Raw genomic sequence first — 26,973 nt, 5'->3', positions numbered from 1 at the left:
CCCTAGAGTCTGGACGACTAGGCTGGTGTTCCTAGGGATCCAGGTTGACTAAGGATGGACAAGCCAGCATTTAAGAGGGCGTGTTAGGGGAAGGATCTGAGCCGCAAGGCCCTCCTCCCTCAAACCAAGGCCCCTCCTTCAGGCTGAAAGGTCTAGAGCCAGGGTCAAGACCTCAGCCCTTCTCCCTCAGACCCAGGGGTCCAGGCCCAGGCCCTCCTCCTTCACACTTAGAGATCCTGACCCAGTCCTCTTCCTTCAGACCCAGGAGTCCAGATCCAGTACCTCTCCCTCAAACCAAGACTCCTCCCTCCCTCAGGCTTAAAGGTTTAGACCCAGGGGTCCAGATCTCAGCCCTAGTCCCTCAGACCCAGGGGTCCAGACCCAGTGCTCCTCCCTCAGACCCAGGGGCCTAGGCCCAGTCCTCCTCCCTGAGATCCAGAGGTCCAGGCCCAGTCCTCCTTCCCCAGACCCAATCTTCCTTCCTCACACCCAGGGGTCCAGACCAGTCCTCCTCTCTCAGACTCAGGGCTTTAAATTACAGCTCTCTTCCCTCAGACCCAGGAGTCCAGGACCCTGCCCTCCTCAGCTTCCCACTCTCCTGCCCCAGTTTCTCTAGGGCCAGCTGAGGATCCAGCTAATGTCAGGGCTCTGAGCTCCCTAATGAGGCATGTTGCCTCATTAACATTGGACTAACAGGACGGAGTGGCTAATTAATGCCGACCCTCTTCCTCCCCCTCCTCACATCACAGGGGCTGGGGTGGGAGGGGTCTAGCTTATTTCTGGTCTGTCTGGTCTCCTGGGACAAACCTGGGCATCTGACATTATCTGTCCTGGAAAACAAGGTGGGGACAACAGAGAGGTTGGAAGCACAGGTGTGGGGAGCAATCAGTGGTGGGAGACTGGAGGCAGCGGCCCCTGGCTGGACTTTTCTGGGTGTCTGTGCCCCTCCCTATCTCCTTCCTCAGAGGTCACAAGGAGTTTGGAGGGAGGAAGGCAGCCATGGTGCAGGTAGGACATTGGGGTGTGAGGAACCTGTTGGGCCAGAATCCCATGGCCACTTCCTGCCTGTGGCTGCCTCAGAACATGAGCTGCAGGGGCCCCTGTGCCCGCTGTTGTTCTCAGGGTTCTTGGGTTCATTTCATCCCAACAAAGAGGAGCAGGCACCACCATGAGTGATGTGTGGATTACAGGAAAATCAAGGGTTACAGCAGGCCTGGAGGCTGGGCGCAGCCCAAAGCTACCAGGTCCCGCTCACCCACAACAGCTCTGTGAGGACTACCACTGGGGGCAGGGGTTGTTATTCCTTTCCTTTTTGAAGACAAGGACTCATATATCTCAAACTGGCCGTGATCTCACTATAGCACAGGCTAGCCTTGAACTCCTGATCCTCTGCCTCCTTCTCCAAGTGTTCCAAATGTTAGGATTATAGGCCCTTATCACCACCATGCCTTACCTATTGTTCTGTTTTCTCACTTCCTTTTTTTTTTTTTTTTTTTTTTTTTTTTAGTTTTCCGAGGTAGGGTTTCATTCTAGGCCAGGCCTATAGCGGGCCTCCAGTCCAATTAGAGAGTAGTTGGTTTCCTCCGTAACAGACATGCCACTATTACACACTTTTTAATCATTTGGCCTGGCTTGCAGTGACCACTGTTTTCACCACTGATGACTTCTGTTTTCCATAGGGCTGCATGCAGTGCAGCTTTTTCAAGCTGTCAGCTGGTCTACAGGGAGGTTTTCAGCTTCATTTCCTTTTTTTAAAAAAAACTTTTAAAAAATTTTAATTTTATTTATTAGACAGAGAAAAACAGACAGAGAAAGAGAGAGAGAATGGGTGTGCCAGGCCCTTCAGCCACTGTAAACAAACTCCAGACTCATGCAACACTTTGTGCATCTGGCTTTATGTGGGGTCCAGGGGAACTGAACCTGGGTCCTTTGGCTTCACAGGCAAGTGCCTTAACTGCTAAGTCATCTCTCCAGCCCTTCATTTCATTTTTTAAAAAATTAATTAATTAATTAATTTATTTGCAAGCGACAGACAGAGAAAGAGGGAGAGAGAGAGAATGGGTGCTCCAGGGCTTCCAGCCACTGCAAACAAACTCCATATGCGTGTGCCTCCCCCCCCCCCCCCCGTGCATCTGGCTAACGTGTGTCCTAGAGAATCAAGCTTCGAATCAGGGTCCTTAGGCTTCACAGGCAAGCACTTAACCGCTAAGCCATCTCTCCAGCCCTTCATTTCCTTTTTTAAAAATGTATTTTTATTTATATATTTATCTGAGAGAGGGAAAGAGAAAGAGAGGCAGAAAGACACATAGAGACAAAGAGAGAGTGTATGAGCAAATTAGGACCTCTTGCTACATCACATGAACTCCAAATATATATGCCACCTTGTGCATCTGGCTTAACATGGGTGCTGGAGAACTGAACCCATGCTGATGGGCTTTGCAAGCAAGTGCATTCAACCATAGAGCCACCTCTCCAGCCCATCATTTCCTTTTTGTTTTTTTGAGACTGGGTCATATACTCCAGCCTAGCCTCAATCTCACTGTGTATCAGAGGATGACCTTGAATTCCTGATACTTGCCTCCACAACCCCCCCCCCAAGTGTTGGCATTATAGGCATGTGTGCCACCACACCCAGTTGCATGCTACTTTTGTTATGACATGGCTCTTGCCACTACCCTCCCAGGCCTGGTTCCCACATGCTTCCACAGACACTTCCTGCCCCACATTCCCTTGGGACTAAGAAAGGTGTGTGCTCTGATACTCTGGGCAGCAGGCTCCTGCCCCAGTGTTGATGCTGAGGCTCATGTCATTGAGAGCAGGCTGGGTTCCCAGTCCTGTACATGGAATAGTCTCTCCTAAGAAGTCCATGCTATTGCTATACCCACTTTGTTGATGAGGAAACTGAGACACAGAAAGGTTCTGGTGACTCACCCTGGACTGCACAGCAAGGATGTGTCAAGTTGGGCACATTTGCATGTAGTGTCAGATACAGTACACAGGGGCACAGACCTATGAAACACTCCCCTGGGTTCCTATGGATGTGGTTGGGAGATAGTTATATTTATTGATTGCTTTAAACTCATTCAACTTTATAAGAACCCTGTACAGAAGTGGGGAACTGGTAATATGCAGTACTTTGTACAGATCAGGAAACTGAGGCAGGAGACCTGCTCCGAGAGAGCTGGGAAATAACCAGGGCCCTGGAGAATGGCTAGAACCCCCAGGAAGCGCTAAGCAAAGAATGCACCCTCCAGGTGTAGCCCTGCCACACCCCAGCAGGTTCCCAGAAAACAACAAAGCCCACAACACACCCATGACCACATACACTCCCAAGACCAGTACAAGCACATAAACCCACACAGCTGTCATGTCATGGCTGAAGGAAGGAAGAAGGCCTGGCAAGTAGAGCCAGAATCCAGGGCAGGGTGTGGGCCAGAGCCCAAAGAGATCATGAAAGAAGTGCAGTGAAGTATCTACGCTCTTTTTTTTTTCCCCAAGGTAGGGTTTCATTCTAGCTTAGGCTAACCTAGAATTCACTCTGTAGCCCCAGACTAGCCTCCAGCTCACAGAGCTCCTTTTACCTCAGCCTCCAGAGTGCTGGAAGTACAGATGTGCTCCACCATGCTAGGTTTTAACTTTTTTCTCCAAATAGCTATCCTCCTGCTTCAGCTTATGAGCATGTGCTGGGATGTCAGGAGTTCACCACCATGCGAACTAAATATGCTCTTGAGTTCTTTTGTGGTGCTGGACAAAGCACTCTACTGCTAAGCCACACCCCCAAACCCTCACTGTGGATTCCAGATAAGTGCTCTACCTCTGAGCCACACCCCAGCCCCTCACTGTGAACTCTAGACAAGTGCTCTACCTCTGAGCCACGCCCCCAGCCCCTCACTGTGGATCCTAGACAGGTGCTCTACCTCTGAGCCACGTTCCCAGCCCCTCACTGTGGGTTCTAGACAAGGCCTCTACCTCTGAGCCACGACCCCAGCCCCTCACTGTGGATGCTAAACAAGGGTTCTACCGCTGAGCCACACCCCAGCCCAGCATTGGTGGATTCCATCACTGATCTACACAGTTCATCCATTTTTGCTTTGAGACAGGATTTCTCTATTCAGCTCAGGTTGGTCTTGAACTCATGATACACCTGCTTGAGCTTCCTGAATATACCATCACAGTGGATGAGAATTTGCTTTTCTATGGTTTGTTGTTGTTGTGTTTTGAGATAGAGTTTCACTCTAGTCCAGGCTGACCTGGAACTCATTACGTAATCTCAGTGTGGCCTTGGATTTATGGTGATCCTCCTATCTCTGCCTCCAGGTGCTGGGAATAAAGGCATGCACCACCATTCCAAGCTTTGGGAAGCACAGGCAGGAAGATGGTAGGTTCTGGGTCTTCTTGGGCTACATAGTGAGATCTTGTCTCAAAAAACCAAAAGAGAGCTGGGTGTGGTGGTACACACCTTTAATCCCAGCACTGGGAGGCAGAGGTAGGATTGCTATGACTTCAAGGCCACCCGGAGACTACATAGTGAATTCTGGGCTACACTAAGACCCTTCTTGAAAGATAAAAACAAAAACAAACAACAACAACAAAAAAGCAAATGAAGGCTGGAGACTGCAGAGATGGCTCAGTGGTTAAGAACTTGCCTGCAAAACCAAAGGACCCCTTAGGTTTGATTTCCCAGTGCCCAAGTCAAGCCAGATGCATCTTCTCTCTAAAATAAATTAAAAAACAATTTTAATAAAGAAAAGAAGAAGGTTGGAGAGATGGCTTAGCAATTAAGGTGCATACCTGTGAAGCCTAAGGACCATGGTTTGATTCTCTAGCTCCCACATAAGCCTAATGCACAAAGGAGTGCATGCATCTGGAGTTTGTTTGCAGTGACTGGAGGCCCATTCTCTCTATCTGCTTCTCTCTCTCTCTGTTGCTCTCAAATAAATAAATAAAAATAAACAAAAAGAAAAATAGAAAGATACAAAGTCAGAACAGGGAGAGACAGTGAGAGAGAGAGAAACAGGGAAAGGCTGAAGCATTGGAAGAAAAAGTGAAACACATGGTTCTGGGAGGGGGTTGCCTCGAGTGAGGGAAAGACCCACAAGGTCTGAGACACCTGGAGGCATCACTGAGTGGGTGAGCGTTTGGAGGCGGTGAAGGGAAGAAATGTAGGAATGCTGATCATCCACCCACATGCGGAATGTAAGGCTGTACTTTGCTTTGAGCACCGCAAATGTATGTCCCCTGTATGTCCATCCATAGCCCTGCTCCAATCAGCCACAGCTTACCTTTTCAATGGAATATTGCATTGCCAGGAACAATATACAGGCTGTTTTTATGTATAGACAATGACCAAAATATTTTGCTAGGTAGGAAAAAGGAAGATTCAGTAGGCTGAAGAAATATACTAACACACACAAACACACACACACACACACACACACACACACACACACACACACATACACACAAATAGTGGGTAGGAATTTTGTGGTCTGTGCAGTTTTCTAAAAACACCAGAATCTGTGGGGACTGAGAGGTGTGAGTGGGGAGAGGGGAAACAAGGAAGTTGACATTTCAATTTATCCCCTTACAACTTTTTTAAAAAATATTTTTTTGTTTTATTTATTTGAGAACAACAGACAGAGAGAGAAAGAGGGAGAATGAGAGAGAAAGGGAATGGGAGCACCAGGGCCTCCAGCCACTGCAAACAAACTCCAGATGCATGTGCCCCCTTGTACATCTGGCTAATGTGGGTCCTGGGGAATCGAGCCTCGAACTGGGGTCCCTAGACTTCAAAGGCAAGCACTTAACTGCTAAGCCATCTCTCCAGCCTCCCCCTTTTTTAAAAATGGTATTTCAAGGTAGGGTTTCACTCTAGCCCAGGCTGACTTGGAATTCACTATGTAGTCTCAGGGTGGCCTCAAACTCAGTGATCCTCCTACCTCTGCCTCCTGAGTGCTGGGATTAAAGACATGTGCTACCATGCCCAGCCCCTTATTTTCTTTAAAAAAAAAAAATAAAATAAAAGAACAATTTTAGGAGCTGGAGAGATGGCTTAGTAGTTAAGGTGCTTGCCTGTGAGGCCTAAGGATCTAGGTTCAATTCCCAAGTACCCACATAAGCCAGATGCACAGGATGGCGCATGTGTCTGGAGTTTGCAGTGGTTGGAGGCCCTGGCACGCTCATTCTCTTTCTCAAATAAATAAATACATTGGTTTAAAAAATATTTTAGGACTGGAGAGATGTCTTAGTGGTTAAGGCACTTGCCTGCGAAGCCTAAGGACGGATGTTCAACTCTCCAGATCCCTTGTTGAATCAGGTGCAAAAAGGTGAGGCAAGCACAAGGTTGCACATGCCAACTAGGTGGTGCAGGCATCTGGAATTTGATTACAGCGGCTGAGGCCCTGGTGCGATAATTCTAAAAAAAATTTTTATTTGACCTGAGGGGAGAGGGATTAGAATAGGTGTTCCAGGGCCTCTAGCCACTGCAAATAAACTCCAAACTCATGACCACTTTCTGCATCTGGCTTTCTGTGGGTACCGGAGAATGCAATCAAACCTGAGGGAGCCCTTAGGCTTTGTAGGTAAGTGCCTTAACTGCTGAGCCATCTCTCCAGCCCTTCTTTTTTCTTTTTTTTTTTTTTTGAGGTAGGGTCTCACTTTGGCCCAGACTGACCTGGAATTAACTTTGTAGTCTCAGGGTGATCTTGAACTCACATTGATCCTCCTACCTCTGCCTCCCGAGTGCTGGGATTAAAGGTGTGTGCCACCACACCTGGCTTCATCTTTAATTAAAAATTTATTAGCTGTAGAGCCAGGCATAGTGGTGCACACCTTTAATCCCAGCACTTGGGAGGCAGAGGTAGGAGGATCACCTTGACTTTGAGGCTACCCTGAGACTAGAGTGAATTCTAGGTCAGCCTGGGCTAGAGTGAGACCCTACCTTAAAATATATATCTGTATCTATCTATATATGCAATGCTGAAGAGATAGCTCAATGGTTAAGGTGCTTGCCTGCAAAGCCCAAGGACTCATGTTTGATTCTCTAGGTACCACATAAGCCAGACACACGCAAGGTTACACATGTGCACAATGTGGCACACACACGTCTGGAGTTTGGTTGCAGTGGCTAGAGGCCCTGGTATGCCATTTCTTTCTCACTCTCATAAACAAATTGCAAAAAATTTATTAGTATACATAGGTTTTGTTTTAATTATGGCATTTTTCCAACAAAAATTTTTAAAGAGTGAAGGATTTATTTCAGGCTTATAAATTCCAGGGGAATACCATCAATGGTGGAAGAAACTGGCTCACATGCATGGATCCATACAGAGAGATACCAAACTGCTAGCAAACATTTTTGTTTGTTTGTTTCCTTTCTCCCTCTTTGCTTCCATCCCCACTCCTTTCTCAACTATATCCTTTAAAAAATATTTTGAGAGACAAAGAATAAATGCACGAGGTCCTCTAGCCACTGCAAAAGAAGTCCAGATACATGCACCTTGTGCATCTGGCTTTATAGGAGTACTGGGTAATCAAACCTGGGTTCTTAGTCTTTGCAGTGCCTTAACTGCTGATCCATCTCTACAGCCCCAGCTATATATAGAGGGAGAGGGAGAGGGAGAGGGAGAGGGAGAGGGGGAGGGGGAGGGGGAGGGGGAGGGGGGAGGGGGAGGGGGAGGGGGAGGGGGAGGGGGGAGGGGAGGGGGAGGGGGAGGGGAGGGGGAGGGGGAGGGGAGGGGGAGGGGGAGGGGGAGGGGGAGGGGGAGGGGGAGGGGGAGGGGGAGGGAGAGGGAGAGGGAGAGGGAGAGAAGCCCAACAGAATGGTCTTTTTATGCAAAAGAGTGAAAAAGAGAATTAGTACACTAGGGCTTCCAGGCACTGTAGTCAACTCCAGACGTGTGTGCTCCCTTGTGCACATGCAATCTTGCACGGTTATGTCACTTTGTGTTTGGCTTATGTGGGAACTGAAGAGTCAAACATGAGTCCTTAGGCTTCACAGGCAAGCACCTTAATCACTAAGTCATCTCTCCAGTCCAACTGTATTATTGTTGTTTTCAAAGTAGGGTCTCACTCTAGCCCAGGCTGACCTGGAATTCACTATGTAGCCTCAGGGTGGCCTTGAAATCACAGCAACCCTCCTACCTCTGCTTCCCAAGTGTATATTGTTTTTTAAAAATAAATAAATTTGTTCGTGTATATGAGCACATATGCCATGACATGTATGTGTAGGCTAAAGGACAAATTTAAGGTGTTTGTGTTCCACCTTCTTTGATACAGCATGTTTTTTTTTTTCCCCCTTCTTGTTTTTTCGAGGTAGGGTTTCACTCTAGCCCAGGCAAACCTGCAATTTATTATGAATTTATTATGAGTCTTGAATTCATGGCAATACTACCTCTGCCTTTCAAGTGCTGGGATTAAAGGCATGCATCACTATGGCTGGATGTAGTCTCTTGCTGCTGTAAACCAATGGCCAGACTGTAAAGGAACATCACACTAGCTGGCCCTCGAGTTTCAGATCCTCCCAGCTCTACCTCCCATTAGAGCAGGAGCACCGGGATCACAGACGCATGTGGCTTTACATGAGTAATGGGGAGTTGAACTCCAGGGAGCAGACTGCAAACAAGCAACTTGACACTGAACAAACTCCCACAGCCCAGTGGTATTTTTTTTTTTTTTTTTAAGGCAGGGTCTCACTCTAGCTCAGGCTGACTTGGAATTTACTACATAGTCTCAGGGTGGCCTCGAGCTCACAGCAATCCTCTTACCTCTGCCTCCCAAGGGCTGGGATTAAAGGCTTGTGCCACCACGCTAGGCTTTTTATCCCCAAGTATTTGAGAGAGGTATATCGATGTGTGTGCATGTACACACACACACACACACACACACACACACACACACACATATAAATAAATAAAACCAGGGCCTCTAGCCACGGAAAACAAACTACCTTGTGCATCTGACCTATGTGGGCACTAGTGCACCTTAACTACTAAACTCTCTCTACAGTTCCCCTATTGTATTGATTTTCTAATTTTTATTTTTTAATATTTTATTTGAGAGAAAGAGGGAGAGAGAATAGGCATGCCAGGGTCTCCAGCCACTGCAAATGAACTCCAGATGCATGTGCCCCTTTGTGCATCTGGCTTACGTGGGTCCTGGAGAATTGAACTGGGATCCTCTGGCTTTGCAGGCAAATGCCTTAACTGCTAACCCATCTCTCCAGCCCTGTATTGTTTCTTAAATTTTTAATTATTTGAGAGGAAGAGGTAAAAAGAGGGACAGAGGGAGGAAGAGAGAAATGGGCGTACCAGAGCCTTCAGCCACTGCAAATGAACTCCAGATGCATGCACCCCCTTATGCTCTGGCTTATATGGGTACTGGGGAATTGAACCTGGGTCCTTTGGCTTTGCAGACAGGCACCTTAAGTGAGAAACATCTTTCCAGTCCCCCAACTATATTCCTTATGTACTTTTGTTTCAGCCATCCTTGACCTGGCAGTCATTGACAGTTTTTGTGTTAGTTGATGTGGTTAATCTTGACTGTTGGCCAGATGTGGTGGTACATGCCTTTAATCCCAGCACTCAGGAGGCAGAGGTAGGAGGATCGCCAAGAGTTCAAGGCTACCCTGTGACTACATAGTGAACTTCTGGGTTAGAGTGAGACCCTACCTAAAAAACAAAACAAAAACCTTGGAAGTGGGAAGACACACCCTAAATATGAGAGGTGCTATTACATGGACTAGGGTCCTGGACTACATAGAAAAAGGAGAAAGCCAGCTAAACACCAGCATTCATCTCTCTGCTTTACAGCTGCAGCCAGCTACTTTATGCTCCTGCCACAATGTCCCCCCAACCATAGTGGACTCAAATTGATTTTGTTAGATCTTTTAAAAAATATGTGTGTGTGCGTGTGTGTTTACACATGCATGCAAGCATGGGTGCACATATGTGTATGCTATGGGCTGCTGCAAACAAGTCTGTCTGGTTTTACATTGATGGCTGGGGAATTGAACCCGGGCTGGTGGGCTTTGCAAGCAATTGCCTTTAATCTTCCCAGCCTCTTGTCATAGTAACAAGTAACTAACACATTAACCTTTGGTTGCTATGACAAAATATTTGAGAATTTATTTCAGCTCACGGTTTCAGTCCGTGGTCAATTGGCTCTGTTGCTTTTGGGCTCACCTCATGGCAGATGGGAAGCACAGAAGCATGGAGGGAGAGGTTGGGGATAAGATATACCCTTCAGTACTGGACAGATGGTTCAGTGGTCAAGGCACTTTCCTACAATGCCTAACAACCCAGGTTTGATTCCCCAGTACCCATGTAGGCCAGATGCATAAAGTGGTGCATGCATCTGGAGTTTATCTGCAGTGGCCAGAGGCCCCTGGCACACTCAATTCTCTCCTTGTAAATAAATTTAAAAATGCACCCTTCAAAGTCACCCCTCTCCCCCCAAGAAAACTGCTTCTGTGATCAGTCTCCACTTCTTTTTGTTTTGGTTTTTCGAGATAGGGTTTCACTCTAGCTCAGACTTACCCAGAATTCACTATGTAGTCTCAGGGTGGTTTCAAACTCACGGCAATCCTCCTACCTCTGCCTCCAGAGTGCTGGGATTAAAGGCATGTGCCACCACGCCTGGCTTCCACTTCTTTTTTTTGTAGGTAGGGTCTTGCTTTAGTCCAGGCTGACCTGGCATTCTCTACGCAGTCTCTCAGTGTGGCCTTGAACTAGCAGCAATCCTCCTACCTCGGCCTCCAGAGTGCTGGGGTTAAAGGTGCGCAGCACATGCCCAGCTCTTGTCTCCACTTCTTCGTAGCTCATTCAGCTAGAAGCTCACTGGGATAATCCCTTGATGAGATCAGGGTCCCCATGAACCAATCATCTCTCAAAACCCCATTAAACTGGCAATCAAGTGTTTGGTATGTGAACACTATGGGGACAATTCCATGGTTTTTCATCCCTAGATAATTTTGCTTCACAGTCTAGTTAGCCGGGCATGGTGGCACATGTCTTTAATCACCACACTTGGGAGGTAGAAGGATCACTGAGAGTTTGAGGCCACTCTAAACTACATAGTGAATTCCAGGTCAGAATGGGCTAGAGTCAGACCCTGCCTTGAAAACCCAAAAAACACTGTCTAGTTGAGCTGAGGCCATAGTGTTTTTTAGATCTGCAGCCAAGCAGTGGCCTCTGCCTACACGTGGCAATTGAGCATGTGCAATGTGCATCTGAGCCACCTTCCCAGTTCTAGGCTGGCTTTCCCTGTGTAGAATTAGGAGGGAGTTTTCTTTCTCTAGATAAAATTTCCCAGTACTGCTATCTAACACTAACAATCTTTTTTTTTTTGGGGGGGGGGGAAGTTTTCAAGGTAGGAACTCACTCTAACCCAGGCTGACCTGGAATTCACTATGGAGTCTCAGGGTGGCCTCGAACTCACAGCAATCCTCCTACCTCTGCCTTCCCAGTGCTGGGATTAAAGGCATGTGCCGCCACCACGGCCGACTTCTAACAATCTTGTTGCCTTGTGGGGCCATCTTTCTAGGATGGGAAGCTCCTGTACATATCTGATCTGCTTCTGGGCTCCCTGGTATGTCATTAAAAGTCAGAATTCCTAGGGTGAAGGCCAGCAAATCTAATGAATCACAGGAGTTAAGACACAGCTGCTCACAGCAGGCACAACATTTCCCAGCCTCGTTTGCTTCTGGGTGCAGCTGAGCAACTGTTGGCCAATGCAAACATTGTGTGTGGGTCAAGTCCTTACAGGGGAGTGTCCTTCTGTTCTGAGTCTTTTTTTTTTTTTTTTGTTTTTCAAGGTAGGGTCTCACTCTGGTCCAGGCTGACCTGGAATTAACTCTGTCATCTCAGGGTGGCCTTGAACTTATGGCAATCCTCCTACCTCTGCCTCCCAAGTGCTGGGATTAAAGGCGTGCGCCACCACGCCCGGCTCCTGAGTCTTATTGTACATGAGAGGCTACAGTCCTAGGAATGAAGGGGTTGGGCAGAATCCCATATAGATTTGTTTTGCATCAAGCGATTGCGGGTCTAAGGGGTTCTTGCACTTGGAGCAGATCTCGAAATCCCTAGTTGGAACATATTGGCTGGGTCCACCCAGGTTCTGATTCAGCCTGGGTGGAGTGTAGGAAGTCACACTTCCGAGTTTCCAGGGCTAGTCTGGGAAAACTCTTTGAGATGCATAGGTTTGACATGTTTCTATGGTTCAAGTTCTCTGTGTACATCCCTCTAGCTTGCAGGTCAAACACCCCTGACTCCCACCTTCCGCCCTGCTGACACGCATTTCTTGGAGAGCACAAAGTCTGGTCAAACACATTTGGGAATGCTGGACTTAGCTGACAACATCAAGACAGAGCAAGCACCTAGTTCCACTGGCATTGCTGTGGCAGATAGGTTTGCCACACAATCCAGGACCTCCTATGCGCTACTGAGTCCTCATTCCACCCAGCCTGAAGTTTGAGAAAGCACTCTGTAGAAATGCCCTTGTCAACTGGCCAAGAAGGTGCCGGTGGAAAGGTTCTTCAAGTACAGGAGAGGCAGTGGGGGAGTCATTCTGCTCTGCCCACAGCAGAGGTGTGCCACCACCGCCGGCACAATAGATCCTTTTTGTCCTAGTCACATGAGTGGCAGCATCCTCCATTGTCTCTGGCCTTATTTGGCTCCTCTGAACTTCCCAACATTAACTTTCAACCCTTCTATTTAGTTCGAGTCAGAAACAGTCCGAGCTGTGTTTATGGCCAGTGACTGATCTGTAGGGACATCTCTGCACAGGTGGGTGGTAGTGACAGTAGAACTAGAGGGATGGGCTTCCCTTCTGACTGCAGGCACAGTGACTGACAATGCCAAAACCAGTGGTCAGCATGGCCATGGGATGGTGCAGGTGTTTTGGGTTGTTTCTTCACCCAGAGTGCGGCACCTCCTAGTGCTGTTCTCAGTGCCCACGGGGACCAAGGACAGCTCAGCCACAGGACTCTAGAATGCTCTGTTGCTCATTAGCCCTGGCTGGTCTAACCCAAGTGGGGTGGTGTCACTCTGCTTTCTGGAACAACTTGTATGGGCAGGAATCACAATCATCTGCTCCTTCACTGATCAGTGGGTCGGCTGGCCTCCAACTTTCTGTGTCTGAGGACAGATCTTCTCCCACTTCCAGAGTGCTGGGATTACAGGTGTACTCTACCACACCTTGTTTATGTGGCTCTGGGGACCAAACCCAGAACTTCATGCATGCCAGGCAGGCACTCTACCAACTGAGCTGTATCTTCAGGCCAGGATAGACCTCATTTATAAAACTGTTCAGGCTTGAAGCTTTTTAAATTTATTTTTGGGTGTGTGTAGATACACTGGCCACTGGCCTTCTTGTTTTTAATTTTTCTTTGGCTAATTTAGGTCTGTGTCCCCAGAAAGGCATCTACTCTGAGGCCTCATATTCCTCCACAGCAGAAACAGCTTCTCAGTTATGTCTAATGTGGATTTCTCAGATCCTGAGGCACTTGACAAGGGCTTGCTGAAGAGCACCCCAATCCTCGGGAGTCCAGAGTTGCAGGGGGTATGACAATGGACATGGTGACAGTCTGGATGGCTGTCGGCCCTTATCGTAAGCAAAGATAAGGTCCTGGTTTCAGGGTACCCAGCTGGCCCTCATTCCCCCTACTTGCCACCTCCTGAGATGCTGGGGAAAATGTAAAGCATGCCCAGCACTCTTTGTTCTTGGTGGCAGCTCCAGGTCACTCAGCTTCAGCCTGGCATGACTAGCTTGTCAAATGGTCCACTTAGTAGTGCTAGCCCATTTTGGGTCAGTTCCTACCCAATGACCTTGCTCAAAACAACCAATGTTTAAGTTTCCTTTAAATTTAAAGGCCAGGACTGGGGATTGCTCTTCTCCAATCAGCTCTCAGAAGACAGGGAGGAGGACTGTTACAAATTTGAAGGCTGGCCTGGGCTGTTATAAGACCCTGTTTCAAAAATAAAAAGTGGAACTTGCCTATAATCTCAGCACTCAGCTACACAGCAAGTTCAAGACCAGCCTGGCCTCGATGAGACTTGTCTCCAAAAAAGAACATGAGGGCTGGAGAGATGGTTTAGCGGTTAAGCGCTTGCCTGTGAAGCCTAAGGACCCCGGTTCGAGGCTCAGTTCCCCAGGTCCCACATTAGCCAGATGCACAAGGGGGCGCACGCGTCTGGAGTTCGTTTGCAGAGGCTGGAAGCCCTGGCGCGCCCATTCTCTCTTCCTCTATCTGTCTTTCTCTCTGTGTCTGTCGCTCTCAAATAAATAAATAAATAATTTAAAAAAAAAAAAAAAGAACATGACAAGCTGGTAATGGTGCCTCTTGGACTCTGGCCAACCATCAGCTTCCAGGGCTGGGGTCTACCTGCCGACAGAAGCCTGGGTTAACAGGTCCATCCCCCAAGTTCCCACTCCTACACAGCCAGGCAGTGGCCCCTGTACATGCATGGTCACATGTGCACACACACAACACAAAACAAGAAAATGTTTAATTGTAAAACTAATTTGAAAGAGAGAGGACGAGGTGTCAGGGCAGGAACCTGATTCTTCAAAGTGGCTCTTTCCTGGGCCACCCCTCAAGACAGGGATCATTTGTCTCTAGGTCAGGGAGGACTAGTGTTATAAAATGACAATATATAAATAGACTTCTAGAAAACGGAGGCTGTCCAGGTGCAGTAGTCATTTGTTACAGAGGCTGGGGTTCAGGAAAATTCTACCCTGTCCCTTCTAGCCACAGGTAGGGTATGTGGGGCTCCAGGAAAAGGCCACTCTTCATTCAGACATTCATGATTGACCCCACAATGGCTCAGGGGGGAAAGGCTGGGTGCCAGGCAATGACTGACACTCCCATTTGTAGGCTGAGGACAGAGTAGCTGGACTTTTAAGGCACGCGCACACGCGCACACACACACACTTGCACATACACACATGCATACACTCTTGCACATACACACATGCACACAGTGCATCTTCCTCATAGTGTCACTTCTGCCCCAGTGGGTCCTGCTGCAGAGTTCCAGTGATGGGTGGCCATCCTCCTTCCTGTGGACCGAGCACAGGGGAGGGGAGGGAGTCTGCCCTAGAGGGTGGGGGACCTTGGGAACCTCACTCCCACATTACCCTGCATTGCTTTAAAGTCACGAAACCTACAACAGAGTTTAGTAGTAGGGTCCCACAAAGTTCCCAACACTATGGATGATGGTGCATGTGGAGTGTCTCTTGGGCTGGGGGAGTGGGCCAGCCTCCTACTGGCTTCTGCAGGGCAGGCAACCCCAGGATCTTTGGTTCAGGACCAGGTACCGGCCTCATCTGGTACGGTGCTGGCGCATGAGAGGCACAATGCTGGCTGGTGGCCCTGCCTTGGTCAGGAATGGGTGCTTCAGCAGCTCAGCAGCTGTGGCCCGCTGGGTTGGGTCACGCACTAGCAGGCGGTCCAGGAAACCCTTCAGGGATGGCGAAGCCTGTGGGGATGCAGGGGAGGATCAGGGGAAGAGGCTTACTTGCTATAGGACCACATTTCCCCTCTGTCCTATGGGCTGATGACACCTCGGGGAGGTGTGTATGGTGGGGCAAAGGAATCCCAGGTGTCTCTTGCCTCTACCCAGAGCTTTCTGGAACAGGGCAAGGCCTTCAGCCAGGCAACCTAAGCACAACCTCTGACAGCCGAGGTCACAACAGACCCAATGACTGAGTTACTACCCAAAGCTGTCTGTATAGACAGGCAGGCCTGGGGGTGGGAGCCCATCCCAGGAGTCGCCATGACACAGGCCATCCACACATCATACTGGGGATCTGCCTGCCAGGGAGGGCCCACCTTGTGCAGGTTCTTTAATCGGGGTGGCAGGTTGTCCCGAATCATCTTCATGGCTTTGAGGGGTGGCTCATTGAAGTAGGGGGGCTCTCCATCCACCATCTCAATCACCATTACCCCTAGTGACCAAATGTCCACCTGTGGCAGGAAAGGGATGACAAGGTTGAGCTGGGGAGGGTGGCCAGGCCTTAGAGTCCTGGGCACAGAATCTTCCTTCAGATGCTTGTCTGTCTACACTTCCTATGCTATTTCCTCGGAACTCTCTGAAGGGTGCTTCCCACCCTGCACCAAGCAGCCTGCTCTCTTGCTAGCCACATCCATCCCTCCCCATCTCAGTTCTCACAGTCCTAGCAAGAAGCCCATGACCAACCAGGCTTCTCAGACATTAGTCAGAACAAAGGGATTAGTACATGGAGGGTGACATGAGCTAAACTGATTCAATCAGAGTCAGTCAGGAACTACAGCTCCTAGATGGCTGGAGAAACATGGCCCCTTATGCCATGGGACATCTCTGCTCCCATAAGGGGAGTGGTTATCTGAGCCAGGGTAGCGCAAGAGTGAACATACACATACATGGATGGCTACTGAAGTCTGCTCACACCAACCTTCACGGGTCTAGGGAACAGGAGCCCTCACAGATTGCTAAATACATTTGTTATGGGGTCCTGTCACTCACAGGCAGTCCTGACTAAGATGTCCTCAAGGATTCTTCCTCTAGTTGGCCTGCCCTGTACCCCATGATGGGAGTCCCCTTCTGGCCAGATACTGGGTCAGGTCTTGTTGACTGACAGGGAAGATGTCTCAGGGTAAGACAGTTCATAGCAGCAGTGAGGCAGGTTAGGGTAGTGGCTGGCATGGGTGGAGACCATGGCCAGAACAAAGGCATCTATATCCCCACCAGTAGTTGCCATGAGAAAATCCTGCCTCCACATGGCCAGCCATGCCTTTCCAACAGAGGATGGGCACACTGTCAGCTTGGTGTGGTGGCTCATACCTGTGACCCTAGCACTTGAAGGTGATACAGAAAAGGTTGCTGCAAGTTTGAGGCCAGCCTGGGCTATACAGTGAGACCTAGTCTCAAAAAACTAAAACTAAAACTAAAAAAAAAAGTAACTGTTTTCCAGGGCATCTTCAGGCCATATACCTGCCAGTCTGTGGTTTTTGTGACTGGCTGTCAGACAGGGCCCCTGGCCACTTCTGTTCAGCATGTTGTTCCCACTGCCAAGCACAGGGTCTGGCTCAGAACTGGTATTTAATCAACAATGAATAAACCAATAAACATGGCACGTTTCTTACCTCCTCATAAGTAAAGCTGTATGTGGTAACCTATTCCCTAGACAGCCCCTCAACCCCAGTGTCTGGCTACTTCAGGACTTGGCAGCCAGGTCAGGGCTACACTTACCTCTGGCCCATAGGGAAGCCGGGAGATGAGCTCTGGGGCCATCCAGTAGGGTGTGCCAACCAGTGACTTCCTCCGTGGGACTTCCTTGCTGACCTGGGCACAGAATCCAAAGTCGGAGAGCTTCACCTGGGGCAAGGAGAGACCACAGGTTGGAGATATCAAAAGTGCCCACCTATCTGGCTGCTTGACCTCATCAAAGGCCAGTGGCTTTGTTGAGCAGCCCAGAAGTCAGGGCTGGGCTCTAGAGCCCAACCTTAGGGCAAATACCATCCCTAGCAGGGCCTGCAGGAACTCGCATCTGCCATTCTGATGAGCTTGGCAGGGACCACATGAGGTACTTTGGGTCTCTTGAGGGAAGTGGATCAATCCTGTAGATAGCAAAGGTTACAAAAGGACCAGACGGGCTTAGCTCCTGGTCTCATGTGACCTTGGAGGAGCAAGTCCTCTACTCACTGATTTGAGAGGTGTACAACCCTGCCTGTGTGTGCATGAACACAGAGACTGATTTTATACAGAGAGACAGGGCTTACTAACAGCAGAGAAAAAGTACAGCAGACAATCACCTAGGAGATTCATACAGCATACCTTGAGTGTCTGAGGCTTTCCAGAAAGGATTACTAAGGGGGAAAGACCTGCCCAGAATGTGGTGGCAACACCCATAGGCTGGGTTTACTCCCAGATGGAGTAAAGGGAGAAGGGGCAGAAGCTGGTAGAGCAGGTGTTCTCTCTCTGCTCCCTGGCATTATGAGGTGAGCTGCTCTGCTATGCTACACACTCTCCACTATGAAGGGCTGAACTTTCTGAAGCCTTGACCCAAAATCAGCCTTTCCCCTCTCAAACTGTTTTACTCAGATGTTTTATCAGAGCAACGAAAAACCGACTAGCACATCCAACTGCACTGCTGCTCACCCTGCCATCATGGGTCAGCAGGATCGAGTCACTTTTGATGTCCCGGTGGATGACGCCCTGGGCATGGAGCACAGACAGTGCCTGCAACACAGCCAGGCACACTGCAGCAATCTGTTCTTCATTCATCCTGCACAGGTAGAGAGAGTGAGTGAGCAGTCTGGGTCCTGCCTGAGGCTCTGAGCAGGGTGTCCTGTCTTGGGGTGGGGTGTTGAGAAGACCCAGCTTTGGCCTGGGAAGTCAAGGAAGGTCACACAAATAGAGGTGGAGGGGAAGCTAAGATGCTACAACACAACTCTAGAGCCTGGTAGTGCTGCCCTACACACACTGTCTAGAAGGTATCTGTCCAGTCAAGGGAGAAGTCTGAAGGGACCTGACACCACCCTAGGGGAGCATAGGAAACAGCAGGATGGGTGGTAAACACCCTGCAGTACCTGGTGTGGGTGACGATGTCTGTGAGGGCACCTCCCTCTAGGAACTCCATCACCACCCAGAGCTCATCACCCACCAAGTAGCTGTTGTACATCTCCACCACATTCTCGTGCCGGTAGTCCCTCATGATCACCACCTAGGTGAGAGGGAGAGTCAGTGCAGCTCAGTAGCCTGGCCTCCCCCCCCATCCAGCCAGTACCCTTCCTTGGACAGTTCCAGCTGCCAAGACCAAGTCCTTGAATTCAGCCTGAGGAGAATGCTTCTGTTCTGAGGGTTCATCTTTTACTCCACACCACAGTGATCTCTCATCCTGACTCTGACCAGTTCTGGCTGACCTTTGAGTGGCCTGACAATGAGGTAGTATGGGGAGAGAAAGGAAATAAGAGGAATAAGCAGGTATGAAGAATGGTTACGGGAATGGAGAGATTGCTTAGCAGTTAAAGGTGCTTGCTTGCAAAGCCTAATAGCCTTGGTTTGATTCCTTACCTCCTACATAAAGCCAGTGGTGCATGTATCTGTAATTTGTTTGCAGTGGCAGGAAACCCTGGTGTGTCCCTATTTTCTCTTAACTATGTCTCTCTCAAACAAATAAGTAAAAAAAAATAATAATTTTTTTTTTTTAAAGAGTGGTTATAAGAAAAGGTGTATGAGGGGTGGATAGGGATGGTGGCAAGAGGATTGCAGTAGGTTGAAGGGCAACCTGGAATATATGGTGTGTTCCAGGTCAGCCTAGGTTAGACTGAGACTCCAACTCAAAAAGCAAAATAGGGGAGTGAAGGCTGGAGAGATGGCTTAGTGGTTAAAGCATTTATCTGCAGAGCTTAAGGACCCAGGTTTGATTCCCCCAGAACCCACATAAGCTAGATGCATATGGTGATGCGTGTGTCTGGAGTTGATCTGCAATGGCTGGAGGCCCTGATGTACCCATACTCATTCTCTCTCTCTCATCAAATAAACATATAAAAAATAAAAAATTTTAAAAAGGGGCTGGAAGCCTGGCGTGGTGGTACATGCCTTTAAATCCCAGCACTTGTAGGGAGAGGTAGGAGGATCAGCGTGAGTTTGAGGCCAGCCTGAGACACAGTGAATTCCAGGTCAGCCTGGGCTACAGTGAGACCCTACCTCGAAAAACAAAAAAAAAAAAAAAGGGGGGGGGCTGGAAAGAATGGCTCAACAGGTAAGATTCCTTGCCACAGACATGAAGGCATGATGGGGCCTGAGACTGCCTGAGTTTGATTCATGTCTGTAACTTCAGTCCTGTGACAAACAAAGGAGAATCAGTATGACTCAAAAAAAAAAAAAGCTTTGCATTCAGAGATTCCATCTCAAGAAAATATAGAGATAAGAGATAGAGAGCCAAGTGTGGTGGTGCACACCTTGAATCCCAGCACTCGGGAGGCAGAGGTAGGAGGATTTCCATGAGTTCCAGGCTACCCTGAGACTACATAGTTAATTCCAGGTCAACCTGGACCAGAGAGAGACCCTACCTCGAAAAACAACAACAAACAGGACACTGGATACACAGGTGTGCATATCTGCACATAAACATGCATACCCCCTCACATCATATAACATATACTACATATGTAAGTCCTTCCTTCAAAAAAGTGTGGAGGGATGCCAGGTATGGTGGGTGGCACGTACCTTTAATCCCAGCACTCGGGAGGCAGAGGTAGGAGGATCACTGTGAGTTCGAGACCACCCTGAGACTCCATAGTGAATTCCAGGTCAGCCTGGGCTACAGTGAGACCCTACCTCAAAAAAACAAAAAAACAAAAACAAAACAAAAAAAAGTGTGGAGGGGATTAATTCCAGGTGCAATAGCAGTAACAATTAGGACCTGGCCACTGAAAAGCCTGGCAGAGGGTGGCGGCGGCAGGGAATGCCATGCTTATGGAGAGCAGTGGACCAGGACAGGTCTTGGTATGGCTGAAGTATTGGAATGTGGGGGTGAGGACACATTGGGATGGTGGAGGAAGTGTTGGGAGATAGAAAGGCACCCCAGCCCAGACAGCCTCCAAATTCGACCTCAGGGAACTCCTACCTCATAGGTGGGAGACACTTCTCACAGCCACAGTCCTCTCTGCCTTTGTGATGGGACACAAAACTAAGAGCCAGAGCTAGAAGTTGGATAAAACTAAGTGCCTTGCTAGGGGCTGGATGGAGAAGGGTTTCAACACTGGCAAAGGGACCATGGCTCTATCCTGAGGGAACGGGAGGCTGAGAAGATCTGTAGGAGGTAGGGACCTGGCAGGCCTTGATGTTACAGACCACCTGGCTGTTACATGGGTAATGTACAAGAGACGACTAAGGATGTCAGAAGCCCAAGGAACCTGAGAAAGAGAGAACAGGGCTGTATAGAGGAAGAGAAGAGAGTATCCAGGGCTCTGTCTGGAGTGAGGCGTATTGGGATCTCCCCAAGACAGGTTGATGTTGAGGAGAAAATGTCTGGAAGGAAGAATACAGGTCAGATTGGACACAGCATGGTGAATGCTGGTGCAGCCCCGAGAGGGTAGGCTTCAGTAGGCCCAGGACCTGGGACTAGACTTGAGAGGCAAAGACTGGAATGGAATGGGGATAGCCATGGGCATAGGTACCAAACAGAATAGAACAAAGGCAGAAACTTTATGGTCATGAGTGAGGAAGGTGCTGAGAAGGTAAGAGGGCAGTTATAGGTGGGGGAGAGGTACCAAAGGAATGGGAGACCATCGCTCACCCACCTCACTGAAGGAATGGGAGACCATCGCTCACCCACCTCACTGAAGGGATGGGAGACCATCTCTCACCCACCTCATTGAAGAGCAGCTCGCGCCTCTGCTGCTTGCGCAAGTCCATCTTCTTGACAGCCACCAGCTTGCCAGAGCTGCGCACAGTGGCAATGCACACGATGCCGGTGGAGCCCTCACCGATCTTGATGAAGTTGTCCAGGTAGGAGCGTGGGTCCCCTGGGTCTACCACTAGTTGCAGGGCAGCCCGGAACTGCTCATGAGATACTCTCTGGGGCTCCCGCTGAGGTGACCGTGGTCCAGGGGGCCCAGGGACAGGGGGTGCAGCAGGGGTGGCAAGGGCACGGGCTGGAGGAGCCAGCTGGGGCTCAGAGGCATGGGGGCCTAGCACTCCAGGGCTGGGGGTGCCATGTGCTCGTGTGGGTGGCCGAGAAGAGGACTGAGGGGCAGCCAGGACCCCAGCTGATGGCCCATTGGGGACCACATTGTGAGGCTCCCCCTGCAACAAAAGAGAGATGCTGTGAGTGGAAGGCTGAGTTGGCGCCTCCCAGCTGTGTGACAAACACATGGGTGGTCAGGATGAATGATGCAAAGGGGCTGGGTGGGGCTATGGTGGCTGGTTGGCATATGGAGAAGGGGAAGGAAGAGGAAGAGGATGCTGGGAATCCTGGAGTGAGGGGTGCAGGTTACCTGGGCACCCCGGGGTGGATGGTCCGTATCAGCCCGTGGGTATGTGTTAAAAGGCCTGCCAGCTGCCAATTTTGCCCCACTGGGCAGACTAGCAGGCTGTGGGGTGCTGACATCAGGCCCAGAGAGGGGGCGCTTGTCCCGGGAGGACTCCAGGGATCCTGCAGGACCCTCTCTAGAAGACTTGGGCCTCTTCTCTGGCCCCACCCGCCGCCTGTCACCACTGCCGCTGCCACTGCCAGCCTCACTGCGGCCCTTGGCTGGGCATTTGCCTCCAGGCTTCTCCAAGGCCCCTCTGGCCTGGGTGCTCCGCTCTTCTGGCATCCCATTCTCCTGGTGGGCTCGGGTAGGGGGAGGCGGGCTGTCTCTGCGCAGGGAGTTGGAGCGAGTCACGGACATGTTCTCAAATTCGTCCAGCAGTAGGGTGAGGGCCCCATCCTTGGCACCTTTGCTGCCTCGCACGATGGTCTAGGGTCCAGGCAATGGTAGGGCAGGGCCGGGAAAGGAGGTAACATGGGACGTGCATCCCACACGGAAACAGGACAACATAGCACACACAGAGACAAGACAGAGATGGAATGAAGTAATGCCATGGGTGATGATGGGGGAGGGCAGGACCAGGGGGACCCTACAGCCCCCAAGATCTTGGTGTCAACCACACAGACTAGGCTGGGGGCAGCCCAATAAGTGCCTGTGGTCTTTTCTTGGTTCCCAGCCTGGGGAAGAGGCCTGACTATGGGCTGGAGGGAGGGAGGGAAGGAGAAGAACCCAGCCTATAATCGGCCCAGAGAGCTGCAAATTATAGGCTGCCCAGCTCAGCACTTCCCCTCTTCAGGCTCCAAAAACCACATGCTTCCCTGGAAGCTGGGGGTGGGGTACAGAAAGCCCTGGTCCAAAGTCAAGGCCTAAGGGGCCTGGGACCAAGCAACAATCAATGTGAATATATTCTGAACAGCCAGCCCTCACCCACTTTACCCCACCCCGGCCAGCACCACCCCATCTCTCCTTCTGCACTAAATTGTTACTTCCAGAGCTCCCCTGCTCCAACACACCAGTCATGTGCAACTACAGGTCCTTTGTACTGGCTCTTCCCCTTACCGAGAGCCTGTTTTCCTCCAGGTTTCCCATGGCTGTTTCCCTGCCCTTCATGTGTTTGCTCAAGACTTGCTTATCTGAGAGGCTTTGCTGACCACCAGTTTAAATGCCAGTTTCCAAGTCCCTGCCCCCTTCCCTGATTTCTTTCCTCTAGACAGTTAACACCAGCTGACAACATCCTTCTTTACTGCAGGGATCTGCCCAGCAGAGACTGTTTTGCTGTCTATTTCCAGTCCTGTTATGTCAGCCTCTAGATCAGTGTCTGGCACATGGAAGGTGCTAGTAAACATTTGCTGAAGAAGGGACAGAGGAGGAAGGGGGAAGATGAGAAAAGGCCAGTGAGCCTGCAGATAGGGAACTTGTTCCACCACTGCCCCCAGATGGCAGGGACAGGGTCTCTGAGATGCAAGGAACCCTGAGCCTATAAGGGCCACATGAAAGCCAAAGGTCTGGTGGTTGACTGTGGCTTCTATTTCCCCTGGGCCCTGGCCGCCAGCTCAGAAGCCTGGTCCTGACTGACCAGGGAACCCAGAAAACAAGGTGGATATCCATTAGGCTTTACTGTCAGAACGTGAAGTCCAAGGCTGGTTGTGGTAGCCGGGCAGTGGCACACACCTTTAATCCCAGCACTTTGGGAGGCAGAGGTAGAAGAATCCCCGTTGAGTTCCAGGCCACCCTGAAGACTACATAGAGAATTCCAGGTCAGCCTGAGCTAGAGTGAGACCCTATCTCGAAAAACAAAAACAAAAACAAAAACAACAAAAACGCTGGATATGGTGGCTCACATACATAATCCTAGCATTCAGGAGGCTGAGACAGGAAGATCACCATGAGTTCAAAAACCAGCCTGGCTACAGAGTAAGTTCCAGAATGAGACCAAACCTAACAAAGACAAACAAACAAAAAAACTATCAAGGATCAAGAAGGCCATGTGAGGCCTGGGGTGAGTCCTGGCCAAGGGCAGTAAACCCAGGTGCCTCTAGGCCTACTACAGGCAGTGCCAGCCAAGGCACCTTGGGTCCCTTACCCATGGGATTAAGTCTAGCTTTGAGGCCAGCTTCAGCAGGCTCAGCCAGAGACAATTTTCACTACTGGGACTGTGTGGCTGCCAGCTACATCTGGGCACCAGAATTCTAATTCTCACATTGCACACGAGACAGGATTATGGGAAGAATAGAGGACGCTGGATCTGAACCTGGGGTCCCACCCTGTCATTTGATCAGGATGGCAGTAAAAACCTCCATAAAACTGAGTAGCTAGAGTTTCATGGAAGCCACTGCCTGTGCTCCTGTCCTGCTCATTAATTGTTCCTCAGCCCTTGGGGTGCAGTATAGGTGTCCCCTCACTCCAGGTCTGATGCCTTAATTTGTAATCATCAGAGAATGGGCTTGTTCCCCATCAATGGTAACACTGGGAAGGCCAAGGTTGGATGTGTGGTGCTCAGGGTACATATGGGAAGTGTTGGGGTTCAGCTTCGGCTTCCTTAGATGGGGCAACTGGTAGAAGGCCAGTGATAGACTGCAGAGGTTGGGGGCTGGGCAAGGAGGTCAAGATGGCTAAAGGGCTAGGGCCACTCTGAGTCAGAGATAGTGGTTCTGCTGTACCTTGGGAGCTCCAGGCTGGATGGAGGTGATGCAGGCAGGGTCAACAAGTGGCTTGGGCCGACGGGCCGACTCTTCAATCAGGCTCTGCCACTGGCGGGGCAGCCCTGTGAATTTCTGTTCATGTTGATCAAAGCCCGTGTGCACACGGTGCTCAAAGTTGGATGGGGCAGAGATCTCCACCCTCTTCTTCCTCTTCCCGAACATGGCACCAAGAGCTCAGCACGACGAATACACGTTGTGGCTCAGGCTCCTCCAGACACCTGCACAAGGGACATACTACATGAGGCACTATGGGTCAGCAGAGGATCACTCAAACCCACCCAGCTCTCCTCTGACTGCCTGGTTGATTCAGCCTGCTTTACCATGTGCCACCAGGGGGCGGCAGCGTCTTCCCAGTCCTGCTGAGCCTCACACCAGAGGTTAGGTCACAGCTTTTCCCTGTTGAGCCCCTGTGGCTTTGTCCATTCAGACCACAGTTACAGTTCTTCTGATGACCACATAGATAAAACAGCCCCCATTCCCACTGACCCTTCATCAAGTCACGTTCAGAGCCTAAACTGTAAAGAACCTGGTGTTGGTACTTGAATTCAGTGCAGTGCCCATGTGTCCAGAATGCCTATACCCAGGCCAGTCTTTCCACCTAGTCTCCTTAGGGTCCCAACCAGGGTCTGGCATATTCCCCACCCCATTCAGACTGGCCACCACAACCAATAGCTACTGGCATGTGGGACACACAGTCCTCATTACAACATCCCCTATTTTTAGGGCTTGGGTCTTCAATTGGGCATTTTGTTTAGCTCAGTACCAAGCATTAAAGCTCAGTAAAGGCTGGTTTACAAGCAAGCATCTTTTAACTACTGAGCCACCTCTCTAGCCCAAGGCAGGTTGAAGCAAAGGGCCTACTCATGCTTATGCAAGCAACCCTAATTAACCTCAATGGGTCACCAAACACCCCCCCCCCCACAGAACCCATCAAAGTAGGAGAACTAGCTAAGAAGGAATCTAGTGGGAGGGGCAAGCAAGAAAAGATAATGGGGATGAATATGCTCAAAATACATTATATACATGTATAAAATTGTCAAAAAAAATTTTAGAAAAGTACAAAAATACCAATTTTCATGTATCTATCAAAAAAAAAAAAAAGGAAGTTAGGAAATAAAAGAAAAAAATCAAAAGCAAGGCCTGGGCTCCCATCTACTTGGGAATATGAGGCAGGCAGATCAAAAATTCAAGGTGTGGTGGCACACGCCTTTAATTCCAACACTCTGGAGTTTGTGGTAGGAGATCATTGTCAGTTCAAGGCTAGCCTGAAACTACACAGTGAACTCCAGGTCAGCATGGGCTAGAGCAAGACTCTATCTCAACAAACAAACAGAACAGTTCAAGGCTAGCCTTGGCTACAGAATAAATTCAATGCCAGCCTAGACAACTCTGTAAGTCTGTTTCAAAATAATAATAATAATTTTTAAAAAAGCTGGAGGCATGGTTTAACAGTAGAGCTCTTGTCTAGTATGCAGGGGTACTGGGTTCAATCCCTAGCATTGCAAAAAAAAAAGAAAAAAGGCTAACAGCAGGGGCCAGGTGGCCATGACATACTTCACCTCTTTCTGCAAGTAACTGAACCCATCCCTGATTCAGACTTACCCCCTCAGGGTCTCTGTGGAGGATGAAGGGCTCTGTGAGAATACCTTGCCCTGAGCCCTGCTGCCAGTGGTGGGATGGCCCTACCTCAGCTGTCTCACATACAGATCCTAGAGTCACACACACCTGGTCTGAAGCTCACTGGGCTAGAAGTGCCCTTTGGTGGGTGATGTCTCCTCTTGAGGCTTTGGGTTACTCATCTGTACAATGGAAAGAAAAGATCACTTTTATCACATTTATTCATTTAAACCCACAGGCCTCTGTGTCTGGCCCTATGTACCTACTGGGGCATTACTAGTGACAGTGTACAGTGGCTGGGGCTGGGGTCATGAAGAGTGCCACCCGGCTTTGGAGGGATAGCAGGTATGCCATGGGAGGCTTCCCAAAGGAGGAACATGTGAATGGGGGCCAAAAGGACCAGGTGAGCACTGCTGGGGACTTTAGTCTCATTCCTAGCTGGCTCACCAGTGTCTGGCACAGTGCACAGTTCTGAACTTAGAAAGAAAGGCTTCAGCCGAGAGCTGAAGGTGCCCAGGCTGGCTCTTTTCTCCTGGCATGGCTTCCTGTCAGTGGTAGTAGCTCTGGTAGGGGAGCTGCCAACTCAGCCCACAGGAAAGGACCATCAGTGGGCAGCCAGCCAGATGAACTGGTTCA

At 49.7% G+C, this 26,973-nt stretch overlaps 1 protein-coding gene across 8 annotated transcripts in view; it reads right to left on the bottom strand.

Annotated features, from left to right (window-relative positions):
• Positions 1-14,487: 14,487 nt before the first annotated feature.
• Positions 14,488-26,973, bottom strand: part of Pak4 (p21 (RAC1) activated kinase 4) — a 51,731-nt gene continuing 39,245 nt past the window's right edge. For 3 of the 8 annotated variants that reach the window (XM_045134352.1, XM_045134351.1, XM_045134353.1), the window contains exons 2-10: positions 26,446-26,519; positions 24,679-24,938; positions 21,983-22,447; positions 21,357-21,791; positions 18,569-18,702; positions 18,138-18,264; positions 17,229-17,354; positions 15,830-15,964; positions 14,488-15,476 (exon numbers count right to left, since the gene is read on the bottom strand). In XM_045134352.1, coding sequence (XP_044990287.1) covers positions 15,321-15,476; positions 15,830-15,964; positions 17,229-17,354; positions 18,138-18,264; positions 18,569-18,702; positions 21,357-21,791; positions 21,983-22,447; positions 24,679-24,882 — 1,782 coding nt within the window. In that variant the 5' untranslated portion in view covers positions 24,883-24,938; positions 26,446-26,519 and the 3' untranslated portion in view covers positions 14,488-15,320. Of the gene's footprint in view, positions 15,477-15,829; positions 15,965-17,228; positions 17,355-18,137; positions 18,265-18,568; positions 18,703-21,356; positions 21,792-21,982; positions 22,448-24,678; positions 24,955-26,445; positions 26,520-26,973 lie in introns of those variants that run through there. The other 5 variants (XM_045134355.1, XM_045134354.1, XM_045134357.1 and 2 more) reach the window with 4 other exon arrangements.

Source organism: Jaculus jaculus, chromosome 14 (genome assembly GCF_020740685.1).
Source record: "Jaculus jaculus isolate mJacJac1 chromosome 14, mJacJac1.mat.Y.cur, whole genome shotgun sequence".
NCBI lineage: Eukaryota > Metazoa > Chordata > Mammalia > Rodentia > Dipodidae > Jaculus > Jaculus jaculus.
This window is presented reverse-complemented; position numbering and strand designations above follow the sequence as displayed.